Source organism: Delphinapterus leucas, chromosome 7 (assembly GCF_059928025.1).
Source record: "Delphinapterus leucas isolate spDelLeu-1000000601 "Yukka" chromosome 7, BTC_Dleu_Yukka2, whole genome shotgun sequence".
Classification (NCBI taxonomy): domain Eukaryota; kingdom Metazoa; phylum Chordata; class Mammalia; order Artiodactyla; family Monodontidae; genus Delphinapterus; species Delphinapterus leucas.
In genome coordinates, this window is record NC_143135.1 from 7,254,856 (window position 1) to 7,279,690 (window position 24,835).

Genomic DNA, 24,835 nt, shown 5'->3' on the forward strand with positions numbered 1-24,835 from the left:
TCAGCAGGTGCCTCCCGAAGGCTCAGTCTAGGGCTGCGTGCCTCAGGGGTGTGACTGGCCCCAGTCGGCTCTGGATGGGCGGGCGCCGCCTTGTCCTCTGGCGCCCCTGGCGCCCCCTGGCGGAGCTTTCCGGGAGGCCACTTTCTCTGCCGGGTGCTGGGCGATCCGCCCGCTCGCTCACCTCGTAGACAGCGAAGCCTATGGTCTCCATGTCGCGGCCAAATCGGCGCTCCCTACGGCGGTGCTTCTGCATGAGGGCGAGCAGGAAGCTGCAGCCTGACTCCCGACTCCTGTAGTCGTCGTCGTCCGGGTCATCCGTCTCCTCCAGCCGGATCTTGAACTGGGGGTTCACCCAGAAGGTGGCTGCAGGAGGTAGGGAGGCAGGATCAGAGGAGAAGCAGAGCAGTGCCCCCAAGCCTTCCCTCCCCCATGTTTTCATTCATTCATTCATTCAACAAATTTCTACTGTGGCCACCGTGTGCCAAGTGACAGATGTGCCACAGGGACACACAGGGTCCCTGCCCTCATGAGCTCCCATTCCAGAACGAAGCGGAGGCAAAGCATGAACAAGTCAGGTTAGTTAATGGAACAATTACAAAGAAAGCAAGCTGAAGTCGGGCAGGGAAGGAATCTTCGAGGTGACATTTGATCTTAGGAAGCCTAGGCAGAGGGAGAAGAAAAGACCCACACCTGGGGCTCCAGTGAGCACAGGGGATCCAGGGAGGTTGGCAGACGTTGGTGGAAGCAGGGTCGGTGATAAGAAGTGTGGACTGAATCAAAGACCAAAAGGACTCCCTGACAGGTTTACACTGGGAGGGGCATGACTGGATCAGGATTTTAGAAGGTGGCTGCAGGAACTTCCCTGGTGGCGCAGTGGATTAAGTTTTCATGCTCCCAGCACAGGGGGCCCGGGTGTGAGTCCTGGTCAGGGAACTAGATCCCACATGCATGCTGCAACTAACAGTTCACGTGCCACAACTAAGGAGCCCTCCTGCCATAACTAAGGAACCTGCCTGTTGCAACTAAGGAGCTGGCAAGCTGCAACTAAGACGTAGCGCAACCAAATAAATAAATATTAAAAAAAAAAAAAAAAGGTGGCTGCTGTGTGGACAGTGACTTAGAAGAGGGCGAGAGAAAGCAGGGTCTGAGAGGAGGCCACTGAGCTGCAAGGGCTGAGGGGGACTTGCATTTCTGGCAATTTAGTGATTCAGCTGCCTGAACAATCCTCCTGACTAAAACAGCCAAGTGCCGGAGAGAATATGCAAAACTTCTTTTTAAAGGCACCAATAAGTCCAGCATTTCCCCCTCCCCACATACAAAATTAACATTAATCAAAAAGAGAGATAATAAGCAAGGATGTGGGGACTTCCCTGGTGGCACAGTGCTTAAGAATCCGCCTGCCAATGCAGGGGACATGGGTTTGAGCCCTGGTCTGGGAAGATTCCACATGCTGCGGAGCAACTAAGCCCGTGCACCACAACTACTGAGCCTGTGCTCTAAAGCCCATGAGCCATAACTACTGAGCCTGTGTGCCACAACTACTGAAGCCCACACGCCTAGAGCCTGTGCTCCGCAACAAGAGAAGCCACTGCAATGAGAAGCCCGTGCACTGCAACCAAGAGTAGCCCCCTCTCTCCACAGCTAGAGAAAGCTTATGCACAGCAATGAAGACCCAACGCAGCCAAAGATAAATAAATTTATTTTTAAAAAATTTAAAAAAATAAGCGAGGATGTGGAGAAATCAGAACCTCAAGCATAGCCGGTGGGAACGTAAAACGGTGCAACTACTTTGCATAATAGTCTGGCAGTTCCTCAAATGGTAAAACACAGAATTACCATATGACCCCGCGATTCCACTCCTCTGGGGGTGTGTGTGTGTGTATCCAAGATTAATGACAACATACACCCACACAAAAAACATGTGACTGTTCCAAGTAGCATTATTTATAATTGCCAAATGGTAGAAACAACCCAATTTAAACAAAATGTGGTATAACCAAACAATGGAATATTATTCAGCAATTAAAAGGAATGGAGTACTGACACGTGCTACGTAACATGGATGAACCTTGAAGACATTATGCTAAGTGAAAGAAGCCAGTCACAAAGGACAACGTGTTGTATGATTCCATTTATATTAAATCATTGTCGGGAACAAGCAAATTCATAGAGACAGAAAGTAGATTAGTGGTAGCCTGGAAATGAGGGGGAGGAGGGGCTTGGGAGTAACAGCCAGGGGGAATAGGTTTTCTTTTGGGGGTAATGAAAACGTTCTAAAATTGATGTAATAATGGGTGCACAACTCTGTGAACATAGTAACGGCCACACTGTAAATGGGTGAATTATGTGGTATGTGAATTATATCTCAATAAAGCTGTTTTAAAAAATGGAAACTGGGAGCCATGAAAGGTAAATAATGCCAAAGGATTTCTGCAGACTCCTAGAGGTCTTGAGTCCTGCCTGGGCTCAGGGGCAGGAGATAAGGTCCAGTAGGAGATCACAGCCATAAAACTGGAAGCCCCGTGAGGAATGCCAGCAGTGCAAGTGTGAAAGAAAAATAAAACCACTGGGAGGAAGTAGAACATTCTCTGAGGATTTATAACCACAAGCCAGCCTTCTCATGAGCTTGCAGATTTAATTCATGCTGCGCATGAGGTAAAAAAAAAAAAACATTAAGGAGAAAATTTATTTTTAAGAGTCCTGGGTCGGGAGTATCCCAGGTGACTGGCAGAAACACTAGAGGAACTTAACTTCATCCAATAACTCAAACAACTCCTGAAGATAAACTTCTAGGTCAAATAAGCCAAAAACCTCAGAAGGCTGAGAACCAGCAGCCACAATGGATGAACCTCATGGTGGCTGAGGATGAGCAGCGACAAACAACAACTCACCAAGACTTCAGATACTGAAATTATCAGACACAGAATATGAAAGACTAGGCTTACTATACTTAAAGAAATAAATGAGATGCTTAAATATATGAGCAAGGATGAACAGATTAGAAAAAGAGCCATTAACACTTCCAGAAATAAATTTTTCAAGTGAAATTAAGTATTTGTTGGAAGGATTAACCAACAGCAAAAAAGAAAATTTGTGCATTGAGAATAGATCTAAAGAAACTACCCAGAATGCAATCCAGGGACATTCAGAGATGGAACATTTAAGAGATGTTAAGAGATCTTGAGGGTTGACTGAGGGGGTCCAGCTTACATTTGATTGGCATTCCAAAAGAAGAAAATAAAGAGAGTAGGAAGGTGATATTCTAAAAGATCATGGCTAACAATTTTCTAGAATTATTGAAAGACATCAATCTTCATACACAGGGAGCTCGACAAATCCAAAGCATAATAAAAAGAAATCCCCACCTCAACACATCATGGTCAAATTGTAGAATATCAAAGAAAAAGAATCTTAAAAGAGAGAAAAGACAAACCATTTCAGAAGGCATGGTAGACAGACTCCCGACTCACTTAGTGACAGTGGAAGCACAGTGAAGAGTAATATAGCATATTCAGGGAAGTGAAAGTAATGTCAACTCAGAGTTCTATATCCAGAGAATTGTCAAGAATGAGCACACTATAAAGGCATTTTATACAAGTACTGAGAAAGTTTATCACCAAAAGACCCTCAGTAAAAGAAATTCAAAAAGATATATTTCAGACAGACAGAAAATGATCTCAGATGAAAGGTCTCACCGTTCATGAGAATAGTGAGCAAAAATACTGATATTATGTGGGTAATCAAACAAATACAGGCTATATCAAATAATGGGGATGATGATGGTGCTAATTTAGGACAGGCAGGAAACTGTTAAGAATTAAAATACTAGCTAAGGATAGCAGATTGAACAAAGGGAGGGTGTGATCCAACTTAAATATTCTCAAGTCTTTACATTATTCAGGTGGAGGGTAAAGATACTGATCAACTAACTTTGGAACTTATTAAGCAAGCTCTTCTGTCTTCCAAACTCACATAGGGAAAAACAAGCAAAGAGAAAAGAAAAAATTCAACCCAAAAGAAGGCATAGCAGGAGGGACAAATCGAAAATGCATAGTAAGTCTGCTGAAATAAATACAAATATATCAGTAATCACTATGAATGTAAATGGATTAAACTTTCCAATCAAAGGACAATGTTTTCCAAGTTCAGCTATTAAAAAAATCAGTTATATGCTATTTATGAGAGATAACTAAAACAATGAGCTATAGAAAGATCGGACATCAAACGGTATAACAAGACATACCACAAAAGTACTAGTAGTAACTAAAAGAAAACTGCAACAGCATAGTAACACAGACTGAAACAGACTTGAATGTAAAAAGAATTACTAAAGATGAAGGTGGTCACTAGATAGTAAAAAAAAAAAAAGTTTAATTCACTAGGAACTTATATCAATTTTAAACTTGATGCACCTAGCTCAACATATGCAAAGAAAAATAACTGACAGAAATAAAGGGAGAAATTGGCAAAGCCAGCAAGATGGCGTGAGATTTTATTATCCCTCTTCCAATAATGGATAGATTAAGCAGACAAAGTAATCAATAAGTTTGATATAATGAACAATTATAGAAGATTCCCCCTAACATTCAGAGAACAGTATACTGGTCAAGAGAACAGACTCCAGGTTCACACTGACAGGGTTCAAATCCCAGCTCTGCCACTTATTAGTGACTTTGGCAAATTGCTTAATCACTCTGTCTCACTCTCCTTATCTGTAAAATAGTGATAATGTAGTACATCCCCCATAGGGTCAGTGTGAAAGTTAAGCAGGTTGTTACATTTAAAATATTTACAGGAGTGCTAACACAATATATGTGTTAGCCAGTCTTTTCAAGAACACGTGAATATGCATGAAAACTCACCACATGCTGGGCCATAGCACCAGCTTCTGTTTATTTCAAACCTATGATCTCATATAGATCATATTTTCTGACTGCAAGGAAATTAAGTTAAAAATCAACAATAAAATAATAACTGGGAGGTTTGATTATTGATTCAATCTCTTAAGTGTTACAGGTCTATCCAGATTTTTTATTTTTCTTGAGTCAATTTTCATAGTTTGTTTCTTTCTAGGAATTTGTCAGTTTCATCTAGGTTATCTAATTTGTTGTCATACAATGGTTCACAGTATTTTCTTATAAATCATTTATTTCTGTTGGGTTGATAGTGATGTTCTCTCTTTAATTCCTGATTTTAGTAATTTGAGCCTTCTTGTCTTTTCTCTTGTTCAGTTTGGCTAAAGGTTTGCACTTTTTGCTGAGCTTTTCAAAGAACCAACTGTCGGTTTCATTGATTTTTCTCTATTGTTTCTCTGTTTCATTTATTTGGCTTTCTCCTGCTTGCTTTGGGTTTAGTTTGCTCGTTTACTAGTTTCTTAAGGTGGAAAATTAGGCAATTGTTTTCAGTTGTTTCTTTTTCAATACAGGTACACAGTGCTTTAATTACTATTCTATGTGATTTCTCATTTACATTACTATTTCTTTTGATAAACTAACTCATTCTACGGGGCCAGCATTACCTTGATACCAAAGCCAGATGAAAACATCACAAGAAAAGAAAATTACAGACCAGTAACATTTATGAATATCAATACAAAAATCCTCAACAAAATACTAGCAAACCAAATCCAACAGTATATTAAAAAGATTACATACTATGAAATAGGATTTATCTCAGGAATGCAAGAATGATTCAACATAAGAAAATCAACCAATGTAATACATCATGTTAATAGGACAAAGGGAAAAAAAAAACACATGACCATCTCAACTGACATGGAAAAGGCATTTTACAAACTCCAAAACAAATTCATGATAAAAATATTCAGGACTTCCCTGGTGGCGCAGCAGTTAAGAATCCGCCTGCCAATGCAGGGGACACGGGGTTTGAGCCCTGATCCGGGAAGATCCCACATGCTGTGGAGCAACTAAGCCCATGCGCCACAAATACTGAGCCTATGCTCTAGAGCTCACGAGCCGCAACTACTGAGCCTGCATGCCACAAATACTGAAGCCCATGTGCCTAGAGCCCGTGCTCTGCAACAAGAGAAACCACTGCAATGAGAAGCCCGCACACCACAACAAAGAGTAGCCCCTGCTTGCCGCCAGCTAGAGAAAGCCCGTGCACAGCAATGAAGATCCAGTGCAGCCAAAAATAAATAAATTAAATAAATAAATTGTTTTAAAAACTCAGAAATTTAGGAATAAAAGGGAACTTCCTCAACATGATAAAGGGCATTTATGGAAAACCCACTGCTAATATCATACTCAGTGGTGAAAAAAAAAAAAAAAAGAAAGCTTTCCCCCCAAGATCAAGAACAAGATGCCCACTTGCACCACCACTATTCAACATTGTATTGGAAGTTCTAGCTAGAGCAATTAGTCAAGAAAAAGAAAAAGTATCCAAATTGAAAAGGAAGAAGAAAACTATCTCTACTTGCAAATGACATTATCTTGTATATAGAAAAACCTGAAGAATCCATAAGAAAGTTTAGAGTTAATAACAAATTCAGCAAAGTTGCAGATTACATTAGAATATAAAAATCAGTTGTGTTTCTATACACCAACAATGAAAAAATCCAAAAAGGAAATTAAGGAAACAATTTCTTTATAATAGCATCCAAAACTATAAAATACCTAGGAATAAATTTAACCAAGGAGTTGAAAGACTTGTACACTGAAAATTACAAAACACTGCTGAAACAAATTAAAGAAGACATAGAAAAGTCAAAAGACATATCTTCATGGATTGGAAGACTTAATATTATTAAGAGATCAATATTACCCAAAGTGATCTTCAGATTCAATGCAATCCTTATTAAAATTCCAACAACCTTTTCCCACAGAAGTGAAAAGCAGATCCTCAAATTCATATGGAATTGTAAGGGGCCCAGAAGCCAAAACAATCTTGAAAAAGAACAAAGTTGGAAGACTCACACTTCCTGACTTCAAAACTTACTACAAATCTATAATAATCAAAATGGTGTGGTACTGGAATAAAAATAGACATACAGACTAAAAGAACACAACTGAGGGTCCAAAAGTAAACCCATACATAAATGGCCAATTGATTTTTGACATGGGTGCCAAGACCATTCAATGGGGAAAGAACAGTATTTCAACAAATGATGCTAGGACACCTGGGTTTCCACAAGCACAAGAAATAAGTTGGGTACCTATTTTACACCATAAACAAAAATTAACTCAAAATGGATCAACAACCTAAATATAAGAGAGCTAAAATCATAATGGTCTCAGAAGAAAACACAAAGATAAATGACCATGGATGGCAATGGATTCTTAGATTATGACACCAAAAGCATGAGAAACAAAAGGAAAAAATAAAAATTGGGCTTCATCAAAATTAAAACCTTCTGTGCTTCAAAGGACACTATCAAGAAAATGAAAAGACAACCCACAGAATGGGAGAAAATACATACAAACCATCTACCTCATAAGGCTCACATCCAGAATATATAAAGATATATATATATATATAAAATATATGAAAAGACAACCCGATCTAAAAATGGGCAGGGCTTCCCTGGTGGCACAGTGGTTGAGAGTCCGCCTGCCGATGCAGGGGACGCGGGTTCGTGCCCCGGTCCGGGAAGATCCCACATGCCGCACAGCGGCTGGGCCCGTGAGCCATGGCCGCTGAGCCTGTGCGTCCGGAGCCTGTGCTCCGCAACGGGAGAGGCCACAACAGTGAGAGGCCCGCGTACCGCAAAAAAAAAAAAAAAAAAAAAAGGACAGAGGAACTGAATAGACATTTTTCCAAAGACATACAGATGGCCAAAGAACACATGAAAAAATCCTCAACATAACTAATCAACATCGCAATGAGATTTCACCTCACACCTGTCAGAATGGCTATTATTAAAAAGACAACAAATAAGTGTTGGCAGGGATGTAGAGAAAAGGGAACCCTTGTGCCCTGTTGGTGGGAATGTAAATTGGTGCAGCCACTATGGAGAACATGGAGATTCCTCAAAATGGAATTCCTCGCTATGGAGATTCCTCAAAAAATTAAAAATAGAACTACCATGATATCCAGCAATTCCACTCCTGAGTATTTTTCCAAAGAAAATGAAAACACTAATTCAAAAAGACAAATACTGGATGATTTTGTTTATATGTGGAATCTAAAAAAGCAAAACAAATGAAAAACCACAGCTAAACAGTAACAGAGTCAGAGATACAGAGAACAAACAGGTGGTTGCCAGAGAGGAGGGGGAGAGAGAGAGAAGACAAATAGGTAAGAGAGATTAAGAGGTACAAATTTTCAATTACAAAATAAATGAGTCACAGATATGAAATGTACAGTGTGGGAAATATAATCAGTAGTTTTGTAATATCTTTGTATGGTGACAGACGACAACTAGATTTATTGTAGTGATGGTTTTGAAATGTACAGAAATATCGAATCCCTATGTTGTGGACCAGGAACTCACATAGCGTTGTAGTTCAATTATCCTTCAAAAACAAACAAACAAACAAACTCATAGGAAAAGAGATCACATTTGTGGTGATCAGAGGCAAAGGGTGGGGGCAGAGGGAATTGGATGAAGGTGGTCAAAAGGTATACATTTCCAGTTTTAAAGTGAATAAGTGCTAGGGCTGCAATGTACAACATGATAAACAGAATTCACACTGCTATACGTTATATATGAAAGCTGTGCAGAGAGTAAACCCTAAGAGCCTAAGAGTGCTCATCACAAGGAAAAGATACATTTCTTCTATTTCTTTAATGTGGTATCTATATGAGATGACAGATGTTCACTAAACTTACTGTGGTCATCATTTTATGACGTATGTGAGTCAAATCATTATGCTGTGCATCTTATACAGTGCTGAATGTCAATTACATCACAATAGAACTGGAAAGAAAAAAAGATGTCATAAAGTCTAAAAATAAATCCAAAGAAAGCAGAGGAATGAGATAACAAGCAAGAAAGCAAAGATTAATAATATAGAAAAAAAAACTAAAAAGGATCGATAAAGTAAAAAAATCATTTCTATTTAAAGACTAATATTGACAACCCCCTCACAGGATTAGTAAAAACAAAACAGACAGTGCCAACAAGCAACATTACCAATAAAAGAGATGATATCATTGCACGTGAGGTATCGTATATTAAGCATGACTTCACGCTAATAATTGTGAAAACAATATGCAAAGGATCAACTTCTAGAAAATAAAACTCATCAAAAGAGTCTCAAGAGGAAATAGAAGACCTGAATAATTCAATCACCATTAAAGATACTCAATAACAAAAGTTAATCTTCACACAAATAAAAGAGCAGGCCTGACAGCTTTATAGACCAGTTCCACCAAACATTCAAGCAAAAAATCATACCCACCTTATGCAAACTCTTCTAGAAAACAGAAAAAGAGAAAACATTTCCCAGTTCACTTTACCAGCCAAATACAGCACCAATACCAAAACTAGACAAGGTAAGTATGAGAAAGGAAAACTATAGGCAAATCTCAGTCATGAACATGGATGTAAAATTATTGTATAAAAAAAGTTATGTCATGACTCTGGTTTTCTTTTTTTTTTCTTTTTTTTTTTGCGGTACGCGGGCCTCTCACTGTTGTGGCCTCTCCTGTTGCGGAGCACAGGCTCTGGACGCGTAGGCTCAGTGGCCATGGCTCACGGGCCCAGCCGCTCCGTGGCATGTGGGATCTTCCCGGACCGGGGCACGAACCCGTGTCCCCCGCATCGGCAGGCGGACTCTCAACCACTGCTCCACCAGGGAAGCCTGACTCTGTTGTTTTTAATCTCAGGAATGTAAGGTTAATTTAATATTAGAAAAGTGATCAGTGTAACTTACCTTTTTAACAGATAGAAGAAAAAAGCTAATTCTAATAATAAAGTATTTAATAACATTAAGCTTCATTAATCTGATAAAAGGTGCATACAAAAATGAAAACAAGGGGCTTCCCTGGTGGTGCAGTGGTTAAGAATCTGCCTGCCAATGCAGGGGACACGGGTTCGAGCCCTGGCCTGGGAAGATCCCACATGCCGCGGAGCAGCTAAGCCTGTGCACCACAACTACTGAAGCCTGAGCGCCTAGAGCCAGTGCTCCACAACAAGAGAAGCCACCGCAAGGAGAAGCCCGCAAACCGCAACGAAGAGTAGACCCCGCTCACTGCAACTAGAGAAAGCCTGCACACAGCAACAAAGACCAAACAAAGCCAAAAATAAATAAATAAATAAATAAATGTATAAACAAAAACAAAAACCTACAGTAGAAAAGTTTTTAGTGATGAAATCTACAGTCAACATTTACTAGTAAAAACTTTTCCTTTGGGCTTCTCTGGTGGCGCAGTGGTTGAGAGTCCGCCTGCCGATGCGGGGGACACGGGTTCGTGCCCCGGTCCGGGAAGATCCCACATGCCGCACAGCGGCTGGGCCCGTGAGCCATGGCCGCTGAGCCTGCGCGTCCGGAGCCTGTGCTCCGCAACGGGAGAGGCCACAACAGTGAGAGGCCCGCGTACAGCAAAAAAAAAAAAAAACTTTTCCTTTGAGAGAGGGGTAATACCAGGACATAGCCAGTGTTAGTCAGCATGCTGCAGGCCTGGCCAGCACATTAAACAAGGAAATGCAACAAAAATAATAAGAATTGGAAAAGAAACAAATTCATCACTATTCTCAGATGCTATACTGTCAGTTAGAAAAGCAAAAAGGATCTACAGAAAAATGAGTAAAGTTAACTACAGTTTAACAAGTTTGCTGGATACAGAATAAACTTAAAAGGTCAGCTGCATGCTACAGTATCAGCAACTACTTGGGAGAGGTAATTTTAAAAGAGATACCATTTACAACAGCAACAAGATGATAACGTATCTAGGAATAAATTTCAACAGATGTATAAGCCCTTTATGATGAAAGACATTAAAGAAGGCCTAAATAAATAAAGAGATATACCACATTCTTGGATAAGAAGATTCAAAATTGTAAAGATGTCAATTCTCCCCAAATTGGTCTGCAGAGTCAATCCAATTCCAAAGTAAAATCTCAAAAGGGGCTTTTTGTAGGACTTGGTAAACTGATCCTAAAATTCACATAGAAAAAACAAAAAGAGGAGCACGAAGAGCTAAGAGGCTCCTGAAGAAGGAATTCATCCTGTCCAATTTCAGGACTTATAAATCTATAGCTACTAAACCAATGCACTCTTGGCAGTGGGATAGGCCAAGGGACAGAAAAGCAACTCAGAAACAGACCCACACATACGTGGGAACTGTATGATGGGGCTGGCGTTGCAGGGAAAGGATAGACTTCTCAATAAGTGGTACAGGGAACAGTGGTCATCTGTTTGGGGAAAAACTGATGAAATTAGATCCCTGTGAGGGAGAAGAATGCTTGAAAACAGAGGGCTGTGAGCCAGCCTGAGAACTGCTAACAGGGGCAGGTCATGAGAGCAGAGCTGTAGTGGTGGACGCGGGACAGCCGAAGCTGGCCAGTGAGACGCTGCAGCACCGGGGTGGGGTGGAAGCTGGACCAGAGGGGGTTAAACGCTGAACTGGAAGCGAGCAAGGAAATGCTGAGGGCGGCACTGCTGAGAAATTTCACTTTGAAGGGGAGCAGAGAAATGGGCGGGGGAGTGGGTCGAGAGACAGGCGACTGTTCTGAGGCAGGCAGTTCTCTCATCACGACACAGAGTGAGAGGTGACAGATGAAGGAGCGGGAGGCTTTCAGAGTAAGGGAGAAGGGAGTCTGGAGCAGAGGTGCGGGGTCCCCACGAGCAGGAATAGTTCTGCCACTGTCCCGGGTGGCAAGGCAGCAAAGGCGGGCACAGGTCCAGTCAGGCTGGGGGACTTGGGGGTGGGAATGGGATGGGTGTCCCATGAAATCATATGAGGGTGACAGTGGAGGCAGGTCTGAGGAGAGAGTGGGAACGTACTCATAGGAGCTGCTGGGGTCATGCAAAGTGCACGACTGAGGTTTGCGTCTGTGAATTTACAGGGAAAATACTGCCCCAGGTGTGTAACTTCTCTTCAGGCACAGTCAGCGGTTCTGGAGCCGGTGGAGAGGGTTCAACTAGGGTTATGGGGCACAGGGACAAAGGGGCCGGGAAACTCGAGCGTTTGCAGGGGGAAGATTAAAATGGTGACTCCAACCTGGTAAGGATGAGGGCTCTAGCCTGGTAAGAAGAGAAGGCGAGATGGGAGAGGAAGGATACCCCACGGATCTAGACGCCCAGGGAAAGGTGACAGAGAATCAAGGAGGGAGACAGTGGGCCAGGAGGAAGGTCTTGGAATGAGGAGTGACAGGAAGGTGGCTGGACGGCAACAAAGCCTTCTCCCCTTGTCAGCACTCTGGCTCAGACCCCAGCAAGGGAATCAAATGTGGATCTTTGGAATTTACAAGGACATTCAATATTTCATCCTCAAAGCAAACTCACGAGGTCAGCACAACTACCCCTACCTTACAGGCAAGGAAACTGAGGCTCAGAGAGAAGACATGTCCGGGGCAGCAGGGCCCAGACCCGCCCCCCTGCGCTCTCAAGGCCAGGTCACCTGGGTAGTTGCGGCAGCCCCCCGCGGTGCTCCCCCGCCGCCAGGTGCCCTCGTACAGGGTGGTGTTCCAGTTGCGGAACCTCTGGCTCTTGAGTGTGTCGGGCGTCAGGTTGCAGATCTCCAGGCGGGTGAACTCACGCATGAAGTCTCGGAAGGACATCCTGGGGGGGTCGAGGTGAGAGGTGAGCCAGGGCCCCCAGCCAGGGCACCGAGGGACGTGGCACGGCTGGGTTTGGGGGGATTGGGAGCTGGGGTGCCTGTCCCCAAGAACGGCCAGACTGAAGAGGGGGCTGCTCACCAGAACTCCCCGTCCTCCATCTTGACCCGGAGCTGCTCCCGAACATAAGGGTCTACGCTGTTCCACTCCGGGGAGCTGTGGGGAAAGGGCACTGCCAGGGGCTGCTGGCCACTGACCTGCCCAGCCTCTGTCCCTGAGGCCTGTCCTCCCCTGGCCCGGGTCAGGAGGCCTCCTCCAGGCCAAGTCCAGAGATCCCAGTCCCAGTTGTCTTATAGGGGCCGGGTCAGATGCCCCAAGGATGCTCACAGGCTGGGCACAGCGGCCCGCACAGCCTGAGCTCTGTCAGGGCAGTCCTCAGACCCAGTCACATGCAGATGGGCCCCTCTGTCCAATCCTGAGCCCACCCTGGGCTGGCAGAGCCCCCAGCAGAAATGCCAGTGGCACTGAACAGCCTCCCCCAGCCTCCCTGGCCAGTGTCAGCGGCCCCTCACCCGTCACTCCAGGCTCCTGTCCACTCCACCTCGCCCCAGGGGTTCCGCATCCGGATCAGGTTCACCATCTGGCCCTGGTAGTTCACCTGTTCCCCAGAGCTCCCATCAGTGCCTGCTTCTGGTACACACTTTTAGCACCCCTTCCCTCCACCTCACCCTCGCCGAGCCCAGCTCAGCACCCAGCACCCACCATGGGAAGCACAGCTGAGAAGCCTGTTGGGGAGTAACCTGCTGAAGAAGGCAGCTATGTGCACAAACTAGAGTAAGTCAGGGGGGCACAAGATAAACATCTCTGGATGAGAGTCCCCAGGAGATAGAAAAGGTGCTGCAGGAGGTCAAAGGAAGAGTCAGCCTTTCCCACAGCCCTGGCCACACAGAGAGACAAGGAAGCAGGAACGGCCCTGCAGGGAAGACCTCCACGTGGGGCAGTACCTGCTTGGCCCCGGTCACAGAGTAGGCGTGGCCCTTCACTAGCTTCTTGAAGGTGACAGCCTCCATATCCAGAATGCTGGAGATCTGCAGAAAGACACACATACTATGGCCATTGTCCCCATCCCCGGTCAGGAGATGAACCCCGAGTCTTGGCGTTCCCTTGCACACACAACAGCTATGCAAAGTGATAGGCAGGAACCCTGACCCCCATCTCAGCCCCTGGAAGGGGTGCTGCCTGCTACTCCACCAATGTTACCACTGGTGGCGGGGCCTGGGCACCCCGCTGACACTGCTTGTGGCCAGAGCTGGCCACACCCTGTGCAAACATGCATGAACACACACATACAGCCATGCATAGCCCCTCGCCTCACCACAGAGCCACGAGGTCCTCAGAGGACCTCGTGTGGAGGGACACAGTGAGGCGGAGAAGAGGGCGGAGAACAGACTAGAGTCGGGTAGGACTGAGGAAGAGCATGGGGGCGGGGCTGGAGTGGAGGATGCAGTGATGGTGGGGGTGGAGGCTGACATCAAGGATGAAGGAGGTCTGAGGATGAGTCGTGGGAACAGAAAAGCAACTGAGGGAGTGAATGGAGTGCGGGAAGAAGCGGGGGCCCACGGGAGCCGGCACTAGGAAGGAGCTGAGGTCTGAGGCTGCGAACTGGAGAGCAGACAGGCAAGGCCTTAGATGACAGGAACAAGGAGCTGAAGTGAGGAAAACAAGCTGAGGTCTGAGGCTTTGGGGACCAGGATGACGCCAGGCATGGAGGTGGAAGATGGGACTGAAGTGATGGGCGCGGCTGGGTGAGGATCCGGGGATGGTGTGAGGTGAAGGATGGGGTCTGGAGCCAAGCCTGCAGCGAGTCTGAGGCTGGGCTGGGTAGGGAAAGGGAGCCACTAGGAGGCTCAGGTCACAGGATGGAGCGCACTCACATCAATGGAGCAGCCCAGCAGGGAGCCTCGCTCCAGCGCCTTGAGGATGATGCTGTAGAGGTCGCTGGGCGCCTTCCGCAGCTCGTACCATTCGGTGACCCCACCTGTGAAGTCCTCAAAGCCCTCGGAGGTGCTGCCTCCTGAAAGGGCCTCGTAGCTGCCATTCACCCTGTGGGAGGCCCCGGTCAGCACTCTGTACCAAGCGGGACCCCACACTCTGGGGGTGGCCTGGAGCTCTCGCTGGGCCCCTACTCACTTGGCATAGGCCTTCTCCAGCAGAGCACTCCAGAACTCGTTACCTTGGGCAGAGTGCACGAACACCAGCTTCCCGTCCTTGGTGGGCAGCAGGTCATCCACCACCACGTCCACCCACTCCCCAAACTGCCACAGCTGGGGGAAGAGAAGCATAGTGAGTACCTGCTTTGAGATCCCCGGGGCCTGAGCTTAGGCCTCAGCAGCTCTCCCACTTACTAGATACCTGATTCTAGGTCATATGTCCTAGACACAGGATCTGAGCCAGTTATCCTCTCTGAGCCTCACCTTCCCTCTCCACAAAAGGGAACAGCAATGCCTTCCTCATGGGAAAACTAAAGAAGATTAGGAAGGTAGTTTTTAGGGCAGCATTGTTGATATTTTTTGAAACAGACCAAGGGATGGAGAGGTTGCAAAGCCCTTGGGCCTTGGCTCTCTCGGAACCTTTTAAGGCCATGACCCCTGCCTTTCCCCCTCCCCATTCTAGGCCATGGTGTGTGTGTGTGTGTGTGTGTGTGTGTGTGTGTGTGTGTGTGTGCGTGTGTGTGTGTGTAGGGGGGCTGCGGATACCTATGTAAATTAGGTGTGGAATAAAAATGTGTCATCCAGATCCTTCAACCACAAGGTGGACAGCAAACCGCAGGGTTTGCTTCATAGATGCCTTGAGGGCCAAGTTTCCCAGAGAGGTAGGAGTCGGCCTGCCGAGGCCAAAAGTGACTCAGTGCTACGGCATTGGGGCATTGGCATTCGGGGCTGTGTGTGTGCGCCGAACAAGGGGGCGAGGAGAGGAGGTGGGCCCACCGCACTTTCTGTGAGGGAGTGAACGGGCCAATCAGAGGCCGGGGAGGAGCGGATTGGTGGAGTGAGGGGAGAGGGTGGGGAAAGGGCGGTGAGGCCACGCCCCGGTGGGCCAACGCCGGCAGGTGCCGCACTTGGCCGCAGTAGTTGCCACCGCACGGTGGTCCTGCAAGTCAAGCCTTAGGCGCCGAGGCCGGTGAGGACGAGGTAGGGCAAGGGGCTCCCTGGCTAGGCGGAAGGAGAGGACACTGGGGCCAGAGATTCTCATCCAGGCTTCCTGGGGGTGTGTCTCTCCCAAAACCAGCCTACTGAGAATTCATTAGCGTGATTTGAAAAATGGGCCCTGTGCGCAAACAACATCAGGAAACGCTGGTTTAAATAGGCTTAATCCCGAGTCTTTCTTTTCTGCAAGGCCCTCTAAGAGGCTGGCGATTGCCAAAGTGCAGGCGGAGCTGGGAGTGGGTGGGTGGGTGGACTGATGCCAAGGGTGTAGATGGCCACATGTGCTGGTCGGTTTTCCCGGCAGAACACTCTCTGTTTCTCAGATAGGGAAACTGAGACCCTGAGGAGGGAAAGGATTTGTCCCACAGGATATAACACAGAGATCTTTCTACTCTTCTAAGCACTTTTCTCCCCCGATGTGCACAAGCGTCCAGGAAAGCTGCCAGCCGAAATACCTGTCCAGCCGTTTCACACATGACAGGTTCTCACACATGACGGATCGGAGATGGAATCAAGAGGTCACACACAATACTTTCGAGAGGGAGGGCTGGCCCTGCAAGGTGTGGCCCTGAGCCACCCTAACTTCAGTGTCCCCACCACCTGCAGTGCCTGCTACCCCTCTCTCCCTCACCCCCCCTGCCCAAGGTGCATGTGGGGCTCCTCACCTGGAAATGGAAGATGCCGACGTAGCCATCCTGGAAGCTTTGGCCATGTGGAACTACTCGGTGCAGGAGGGTGTCATTGAGGGTAAGGGAGGCGATGGCCGCCAGGAGCCAACAGTCCCCTGGGATGGGAAAGAGCCACGTCAGGCCTGCTCTACCAATCTGCGCCCAATGGTGCACACGAGTGCCATGCTGGGGAGAAACGGGCTCCCTGGGCAGGGCTCCCCTCAACTTTCAGAAAAGACCCAGGAATCTGGGCAAACCAGCCCCAGCACTGATAGCCAGAGCCCGCTTGGGCTTGCAGAAGGGAGGGGCCGAGGCAGAGCAGGAAGGAACGGGTATAGGGAACTACTTTGGAAAAACACTCAACGCCCCAGGGCCTACCCAGTGCTCCCTGGCAGATGTCTGTGCGGGTGGCCCCATCCACGATGAACTGGGGGTTTGAGAACAGCTCCTGCAAGAGACCCAGAGTCCTGTCTCTGGGCCAGCCCCTCCTAGAAACTGGAACCCAGGTACCCCAGACCCCACTCTAGGGACCTGGAGTCCTATTCCCACTCCTCACCCAGGAAGGGGGTAAACTGAATCCCACCCAGGGTGGCCCCTCTCACCGTGGGACGCTTCCACTTGATGCCATAGGTTTTGGAGGAGTTAGGGCCCAGGTCCTTGAAGCCCAGGCTCTGGGGCACTGGGGGGAAAGCCTCATCACGGAAGAGGGCCCCACTCTGCAGGCAGTGAACCCGCAGCTGATCATAATCCTGGCCCAGGTACTTGATGGCGTTTTCATGGCGGCCCAGGCCCAGCTCCTTGGCCCGCTGCTTTTGCACTTGTGCAGACACCCCGGTGCAGTACACCGGAGTGATGACCTCCTCAGCCATCCTGTGGGAGAGATGGGCCTGCTCAGAACCCAGGCCTTCCCAGGACTACAGCTGGGACTCCTGTCTGCTAACACTGCTTTCCTTCCTCCCCAGACCTGGGATTCCCCCCGCGACTGCTCCTCTCACTGAATCAGGGCTGCCACCTCCCTTTGCTCCCAGAACCCTGGAGAGGGGGCTTCCCACCCCCCCAGGTATGGTGGCCACCATCTCCCTACCCCCACCCAGTGCTACCACCTCTCTTTTCCCAGATGCCCATTGTCCTGGGTCTGCAGTCCTGTGGTCAGCCAGTCAGGTTGGGGAAGGGCGGAGCCCGAAATAACACAAGGAACCAGGAAGGTGGGAGACCCCAGGGAAGGCCTCTTACCGTTTGCCTGCCTGTAACCCCCCTCCTCAAACTAGCCGAGCTCCCGTACACTGGCCCCTTTCCCTGGCCCGGGGGCTGAGTACTCCAGGCAGTCGGGGTCCCCCTCCCCAAGCTCCTGAGACAGGTTGAATGATCAGGGCTGCTGCGCCTCAGTCCTTCCCCCTCCGGCCCTCCCCCAGCCCAGCGCAGCCCGGCCCCTGGAGGCAGTGAGGAACGCAGGCTGGGGCGGGCGCCGGAGCTGTGCGGCTTCCCCAGCCCCTGCCCCAGTCCCAGGCACTCAGAGAGCCCGGGGTAGAGGTAGCCCCTCAGCCCGGGAGCGGGAGCAGTGGCCAGGCTCCGGGAACAGCGGCCCGGCCACCCACCTCCTTACCTGGGGGAGGAGTGTTCGGGGGGTCGCTGCGGTCCCTGCGGCTGGCTTTCCCGGTGGCAGCTGAGGACAGGGCCCAACCAGGAAGAGCGCTCCTCCCCGCCCTGCTCCCGCGGCCCCTCCGCCCTCCTCCCTCCCTCCCTCCCTCCCTCCTTCTGCCCCTTCTCTTCCTCCTCCTCGGGCTCCAGGCCCGCTTCCTCTCTGCCCTCCCTTATCTCTCGGGCACCTTCTCAGACTATCTCTCTAACTCACGGTGTCTCCCCGCCCCTCCCTCCGCAGACGCCGGGCCAACTGCGCGGGAGGACAAATTAGTAAAAGGCAGAGTTGTCCCCGGGGAGGGGCCAGCGCCAGTCGGGGTGGGGAGGGCTGGGGCCCGGACGGAAGGGCACCGCGGGGGATGGGGAGGGAGAGGACAGGACAGGGGGTATTTTTAACCAGGGGCAACAGCTCGAGTTGCAGGGCCCGGCGGCCCCACCCCACGCGGCGCCCCCAGAGGGCATTCTCGGGAGTCCGGCCCGGCGGCGCCGCCTTCCGCAGTCCCGGGTCCGTACCCCCGGCGCCCCTCCTCCGCGGGGCCGCAGCTGTCCCTCCGCCCCCGGCCCCGCGCGCCCTAAGCGCGGGGCCGAGATTACCTCGGGCTGAGGCAGCTGCTCGGAGGAGGGGCCGGGCTGGCGGGCGAGCCGACCCCTGTCGGACGCTCTGCAAACGGCAGCCCCACCCTGCCGGGTCCTCGCCGCAGACCGGCTCCTGGGCAGGGCCGGCTTCCCCCCCACGGCACCCCCGCGCCCTGGGGCGCAGGCTCCGGGCGCCGGGCGGGGCTCGAGGAACCGGTCCCCCACGCCCGGGCTGGCTGCGTGACCTTGGGTAAGTCCCTGCCCCTCTCGGCCTTAGTTTCCCCATTCGCGCAGCGACTGTGATGAAATGAGGAACTGTGGAAGCCCATCTTTCTCTTACTCTCTGAGGTTTCTTGAACCTGGAAGTTGCGAGGCCGGCATCCCTGCCCTCTCCTCCAAGCCCTCCTTCTCCCATCCACCTGGGAATGCCCGTGTGCCGCTTTACCCAGGAGGCGGCGGGAGAGACTGCGAGCAGGACAGTAGGCCCACCCGGGACCGGGAGAGACCCCACCTCCCGAGATGCAGAAGGTGGAGAGTCGAGAAGCAGGAGGGAGCGAGACTGCAGCGGTCCGGTCCCCCAGCTCAGGGCTTTTGATTGACCTTGGGGGCCCCGACCCAGCAGGTCGAAGCCCTTATATGATGTACACACAAGCATTTTGTTGGGGAAACAGTGCGTAGCCTTCCTAGGACTTGAGGGCGCATGACCCCAAGAAGGTTAAGAGCCACTGATCTAATCTGACTCCATTCTCACTCCTAGTTTACAGATGAGGAAAACTGAGGCCTAAGAGAGTGCGACTTGCTCAGCTCCTTCAACTGGTGAGTCAGGGCTAGAACCAGTTTCTGAGCTCTTTGCTCTTCACCACTGGGCATTAATGTGTCCAATCTTGACTAAACCGCCGACAGGTCTTTGCCTAACAGAGACCCATGACTAAGGCAGACCAGCGCGTGCTAGAGGAGGCTGCTCTCCTGGTTCAGCTTTGGGGATTAAGGAAGGTGAATCCTATTGGAAAAGTCGGAATTAACCAGGCAGTGAGGTGCTGGATAGGGTGTTCTTAGCTGAAAGAACTGCGTGTGCAAAGGTCCAGAGGCTGGGGGAACAGGCCAGTAAGGGGAATTGCAAGTGTTCCTTGTGACTGGATCACAGAGAGCAGGGGCCTGGGAGAGGAAAGATGCTCTGGAGAGGTAGCAGAGGCCACCCCTCCCCTCAAAGCCCTCTGGCTCAATCTATGTGTCCCACAGTCCTCAGAATTACTTCCACCCAACTGTCACTCCTGCTGACTGCGTTTGACTGTTCATGGGCACTGACCACCTCCTGTATGTGCAAGGCACTGTGCTCACCTGGGCATAAGATGGTGAAGACCTATGGCCTTGGCTCCCTCTGAAGGAAGCAGACAGTGCCTCAACTTTTAGACCCACGATTGGTTGAGAAGAAGAATGGTGTGAAGGAAGCCCATAAGTGAAGCCTTAGCTAATCTAGGTGTTAGAAGAGGCATAAATCAGACAAAGGGAGTTATGGCAGGGGTGGGCGAGATGCCAGTGAGGGGAATTAATTGCCTTGGCATATGGAGGAACTGAAATATTCTTAGTGTTGCTTGAGCACAGAGAGAGAAAGGGAGAGAAGAGTTGTGGCAGGTCTGGGTCGGCCATGGAAGATGGATTTTGTTCTACATAGAAGGCTGCTCAGATTTGTACAAATGAAGGAGAAGGATGCCTGGGAGTGGGTGGATCAAACTAGGGAGGTGGTAGACACAAGTGGGAAATAGATGGATTTGATAACTATTTAGGATACACCATATCAAAATGTAACTCCAACTGGATTATACACCTAAATATATACTCTAGGACTATAAAACCTCTAGAAGAAAGCATAGGAAAAATCTTAGCAATCTTGGGCTTGGCAAAGATGTCTTGGCAAAGATGACACAAAAAGCTGAAACAATAAAAGAAAAACATTAAGCTGAACTTTATCAAAATAAAACACTTTGTTTTCAAAAGGCACTATTATGAAAATGAAGAGACAAGCCACAGACTAGGAAATAATTGCAAATATATATATGTGTATCTGATGAAGGACTTGTATTTAGAATATATAAAGAACTTTTACAACTTAAAAAAAAATCCAATAAAAATGGTTGAAAGATATGAATAGACATTTCCGAAGAAGATATTGGATGGCAAATAAGCACATGAAAAAATGCTCATTCACTGGTAGAGTGCAAATTAAATCAACTAGAAGGACCACCATTGCAAACCTGGAATGGCTAAAATTAAAAAGACCGACCATGCCAAGTGTTGACAAGGATGTGGAGGAGTTGGAACTCTCATACGCTGCTGGTGGGAATTCAGAATACCACCACTTTGTTAAACAGTTTGGTAGTTTCTTTAAAAGTTAAACATATATTCAGCAATAAACAGAAATAACCTAGCAAGCTACAGAAAGATGCCAGAAGCTTAAATGCATATTGCTAAGTAAAAGAAGCCAGTATAGGGGCTTCCCTGGTTGCACAGTGGTTAAGAATCCACCTGCCAATGCAGGGGACACGGGTTCAAGCCGTGGTCTGGGAAGATCCCACATGCCGCGGAGCAGTTAAGCCCGTGTGCCACAACTACTGAGCCTGCGCTCTAGAGCCCGCAAGCCACAACTACTGAGCCCACGTGCCACAACTACTGAAGCCCGGGTGCCTAGAGCCCGTGCTCTGCAACAAGAGAAGCCACCGCAATGAGAAGCCCACACACCACGACGAAGAGTAGCCCCCGCTAGCCTCAACCAGAGAAAAGCCCACGCGCAGCAACAAAGACCCAAGGCAGCCAAAATAATTAATTAAATTAATTTTTTTAAAAAAGAAGCCAGTATAAGAAAACTATATAGTGTATGATTCCAACTATATGACATTCTGGAAAAGGTAAAACTAGAGACAGTAAAGAGATCAGTGATGGCCAAGATTTCAGGGAAGGTGGGGGAAGGGAGCACAGGGCATTTGTAGGGCAGTGAAACTCTTCTGTGTGATACTGTAGTGGTGGATACATAACATTATGCAAAACCCATAGAATGTACAACACTAAGAGTGAACCCTAAAGTAAACTATGGACTTTAATAACAATGTATCAATATTGGTTCATCAATTGTAACAAATATACCACACTAATGCAAAATGTTAATAGGAGAAACTGTGCGCAGGTGGGAAAAGGGATATGGGAATTCTCTACCCTTTCTGAGCAGTTTTTCTGTAAACTTAAAACTGCTCTAAAAAAATAGTCTATCTTAAAAAAAGAAAAATAAAGTTAAGTACACACCTACTACACGACCCAGCCATTCCACTCCTAGGCATTTACCCAAGGGAAATAAAAGCGTGTGTCCACACAAAGACTTGTGTGTGAATATTCATAGCAGTTTTAATTGTAACAGCCAAAACTCGACACAACCAAATGTTCATCAACAAATTGTGAACGGATAAGCAAATTGTGGTGCGTATATATACAATAGAATACTACCCAGTAATGAAAAGGAACAACAATGGATGAATCTCAGAATAATTATACTGAGTGTAAGAAACCAGACCAAAGTACATTCTTCTATATAATTCCATTTCTATGAGAATTCGAGGAAAAGGATGGCCATTTAGTGACAGAAAGCAGGTCAGTGGTGCCTGGAGGGGCCGGCAGGTGGGAAAGGGCGGGAGGGAGAGATTACAAAGGGGCTTGAGGAAACTTTTTGGGGTGATGGATACGTTCATTACCTTGATTGTGATAATGGTTTCATGGGGGTATACATGTCAAAACAAAAATGTACCTTTTAAGTATACATAGTTTATTGTATGTCAACTATACCTCAATAAAGCTGTTGGAAACACCTATAGAACTTAGCCACTGATTGGATATGGCTCTTGGGAGATAGGGAGGAATCTGGGTGGATTAATGGTGTGGGGGACACTAATCTGGAGGGGATACTGGAGGATCAGGTTTGGGAGGTACCTTTGGGACCCACCCCCATCCAAGGGGAGATGCCTGGGGGTGGGACTAGCCCTCAGAATAGAGGTACAGATTTGGGAGTCACTGGCCATCGGTGCCACCTGAAAGAAGTACGTAGAGGCAGGGGACAGACACTTCATTCTGGACACAAAGATGCTTCATAGAGATGTCTGTTCTTAAAGTAATCTATAGATTTATTGAAATTAACAATTCTAGGGACTTCCCTGGCCATCCAGTGGTTAAGACTCTGCGCTCCCAGTGCAGGGAGCGCAGGTTCCATCCCTGGTCGGGGAACTAAGATCCCGCATGCCGCGTGGTGTGGCCAAAAAAATAAAAAATTCTAACAGATTTTTAAAAATTCTAACAGATTGTTTGAGGGGAAGAGGGACTAGAAAAGCTGATTTAAACTTCATATGGAAAATTGAACAAGCAAGAATAGCCAAGAGGGACTTCCCTGGTGGCACAGTGGTTAAGAATCCACCTGCCCATACAGGGGACATGGGTTCGAGCCCTGATCCGGGAAGATCCCACATGCCGCAGAGCAACTGGGCCCGTGTGCCACAACTACTGAGCCTGCGCTCCAGAGCCTGCAAGCCACAACTACTAAAGGCCGTGAGCCTAGAGCCCGTGCTCCGCAACAAGAGAAGCCACCACAATAAGCCCGCACACCGCAACTAGAGAAAGCCCGTGCACAGCAACGAAGACCCAATGCAACCAAAAATAAATAAATTAAAAAAAAAAAAAAAGAATAGCTAAGAGACTCCTGAAGACAGGAGACTAACCCTACCAGATATTAAATCCAATCTATAATAATTAGACGTAATGAAGAGAGGTACTGATACACAAAGATCAATGAAAGATAGAAAAACCTAGAAATAGATCCAAATGCATATAGAAATTTAGTATAAGAGCAGCAATTCAAATCTGCTGAGAAAAGATGAGTTTTTCACTAAAAGGCATTACGAAAATGGGCAGGAATTTTGTATATGATAAATTCCAGATGAACTCATGATTTAAATGTAAAAAATGAAAACAAAAATACAGCCAGCAGCTAAGGGAGACAGTCTTTTAATCATCTCAGTGTGGAAAAGGTCTTTTCAACTATGACACAAAACCCAGCAGCCACAAAAATTTATTTTACTACACTAAAAAATCTGCATAGCAAAGTTAAAATGATAAACCAAAGAAAATACTTCCAATTTACATCCTGAAAGGCTACTTTTCCTTATATGTGAGTCAGGTACCAAAAACAGTGGCAAAATGGGCAAAGACAAGGACAGTTCACAAAAAAGTAGACAAAGAGCTCGTAAACATATGAAACAATGCTTGAGCTCACTCAAAAGAAAAATACAAATTAAACCTTCACCAAGACGCCATTTTCTACTTAGCAGTTTGGCAAACATAAAACAATCTGGTACCTCACTGATTGGTGAGTGTTCTGGAAAACAGCCTTCACATGCTCTGCTAGAGGTTGGGGGGGAAGGTCAGTACAGGCATAGCCCCAGCAGAGGGACATTTGGCAAAGTCCTTCAATTTTGACTTGACCTTTGGCTGAACAATTCTTCTAGGAATTCACTCTACAGATACCTTTTCACATTTGAATAATGCTGTTCTTACAAGGTCTTAGTGACTCTCTATAGCACTGTTTGGAATAGCAGAAGTGTAGAAACAAATGCCAATCAATAGGAAAAAAGATACATTATAGTACATCCACACAGAGGAATACTACACAGCTGTCAAAAGGAATGTGCAGACAAGGAACCATCTTTAAAATACGTTGATAAGTACACAGTAGGATGTATGGAATTCTCCCACTGGAGTGTTTTAAAAATGGGGGTGGGACATATATGCATATTTGGTGTGGTATCTTTTTTCTGACACCACGTCTCACACTAAATAGCTTTTTTCCCGGATACCAAATACATGCGACGGATCCACACCAACTCTCCAAAACCATCTAGGTGCCTACAATTCAATTCGGACACCAGTTGCCAGAGTTAGCGCAGACCCCATGGGTTAAGGGCTCAGTTCCACAAGATGCCAGCCACAAATGGAGTGCCCAGGTGACCCACGCTCCTGTCTGGCCGACTACAAAT

The 24,835-nt window shown here is 47.6% G+C and overlaps 1 protein-coding gene across 4 annotated transcripts in view; it reads right to left on the minus strand.

The window, feature by feature from the left end:
- CAPN1 (calpain 1) overlaps positions 1-18,285 on the minus strand; it is a 31,078-nt gene extending 12,793 nt beyond the window's left edge. For 3 of the 4 annotated variants that reach the window (XR_016393764.1, XM_089914535.1, XM_022591506.3), the window contains exons 1-11: positions 18,160-18,285; positions 17,159-17,426; positions 16,935-17,004; positions 16,554-16,672; positions 14,873-15,006; positions 14,617-14,785; positions 13,687-13,770; positions 13,255-13,340; positions 12,824-12,898; positions 12,526-12,686; positions 182-363 (exon numbers count right to left, since the gene is read on the minus strand). Coding sequence is in view for 3 of the 4 variants with exons in the window: in XM_089914535.1 (XP_089770661.1) it covers positions 182-363; positions 12,526-12,686; positions 12,824-12,898; positions 13,255-13,340; positions 13,687-13,770; positions 14,617-14,785; positions 14,873-15,006; positions 16,554-16,672; positions 16,935-17,004; positions 17,159-17,425 (1,347 nt within the window). In the remaining variant the exon portion in view is untranslated. Of the gene's footprint in view, positions 1-181; positions 364-12,525; positions 12,687-12,823; positions 12,899-13,254; positions 13,341-13,686; positions 13,771-14,616; positions 14,786-14,872; positions 15,007-16,553; positions 16,673-16,934; positions 17,005-17,158; positions 17,427-17,789; positions 17,887-18,159 lie in introns of those variants that run through there. The other variant, XM_030763613.2, reaches the window with a different exon arrangement.
- Between the last annotated feature and the right edge of the window lie 6,550 nt (positions 18,286-24,835).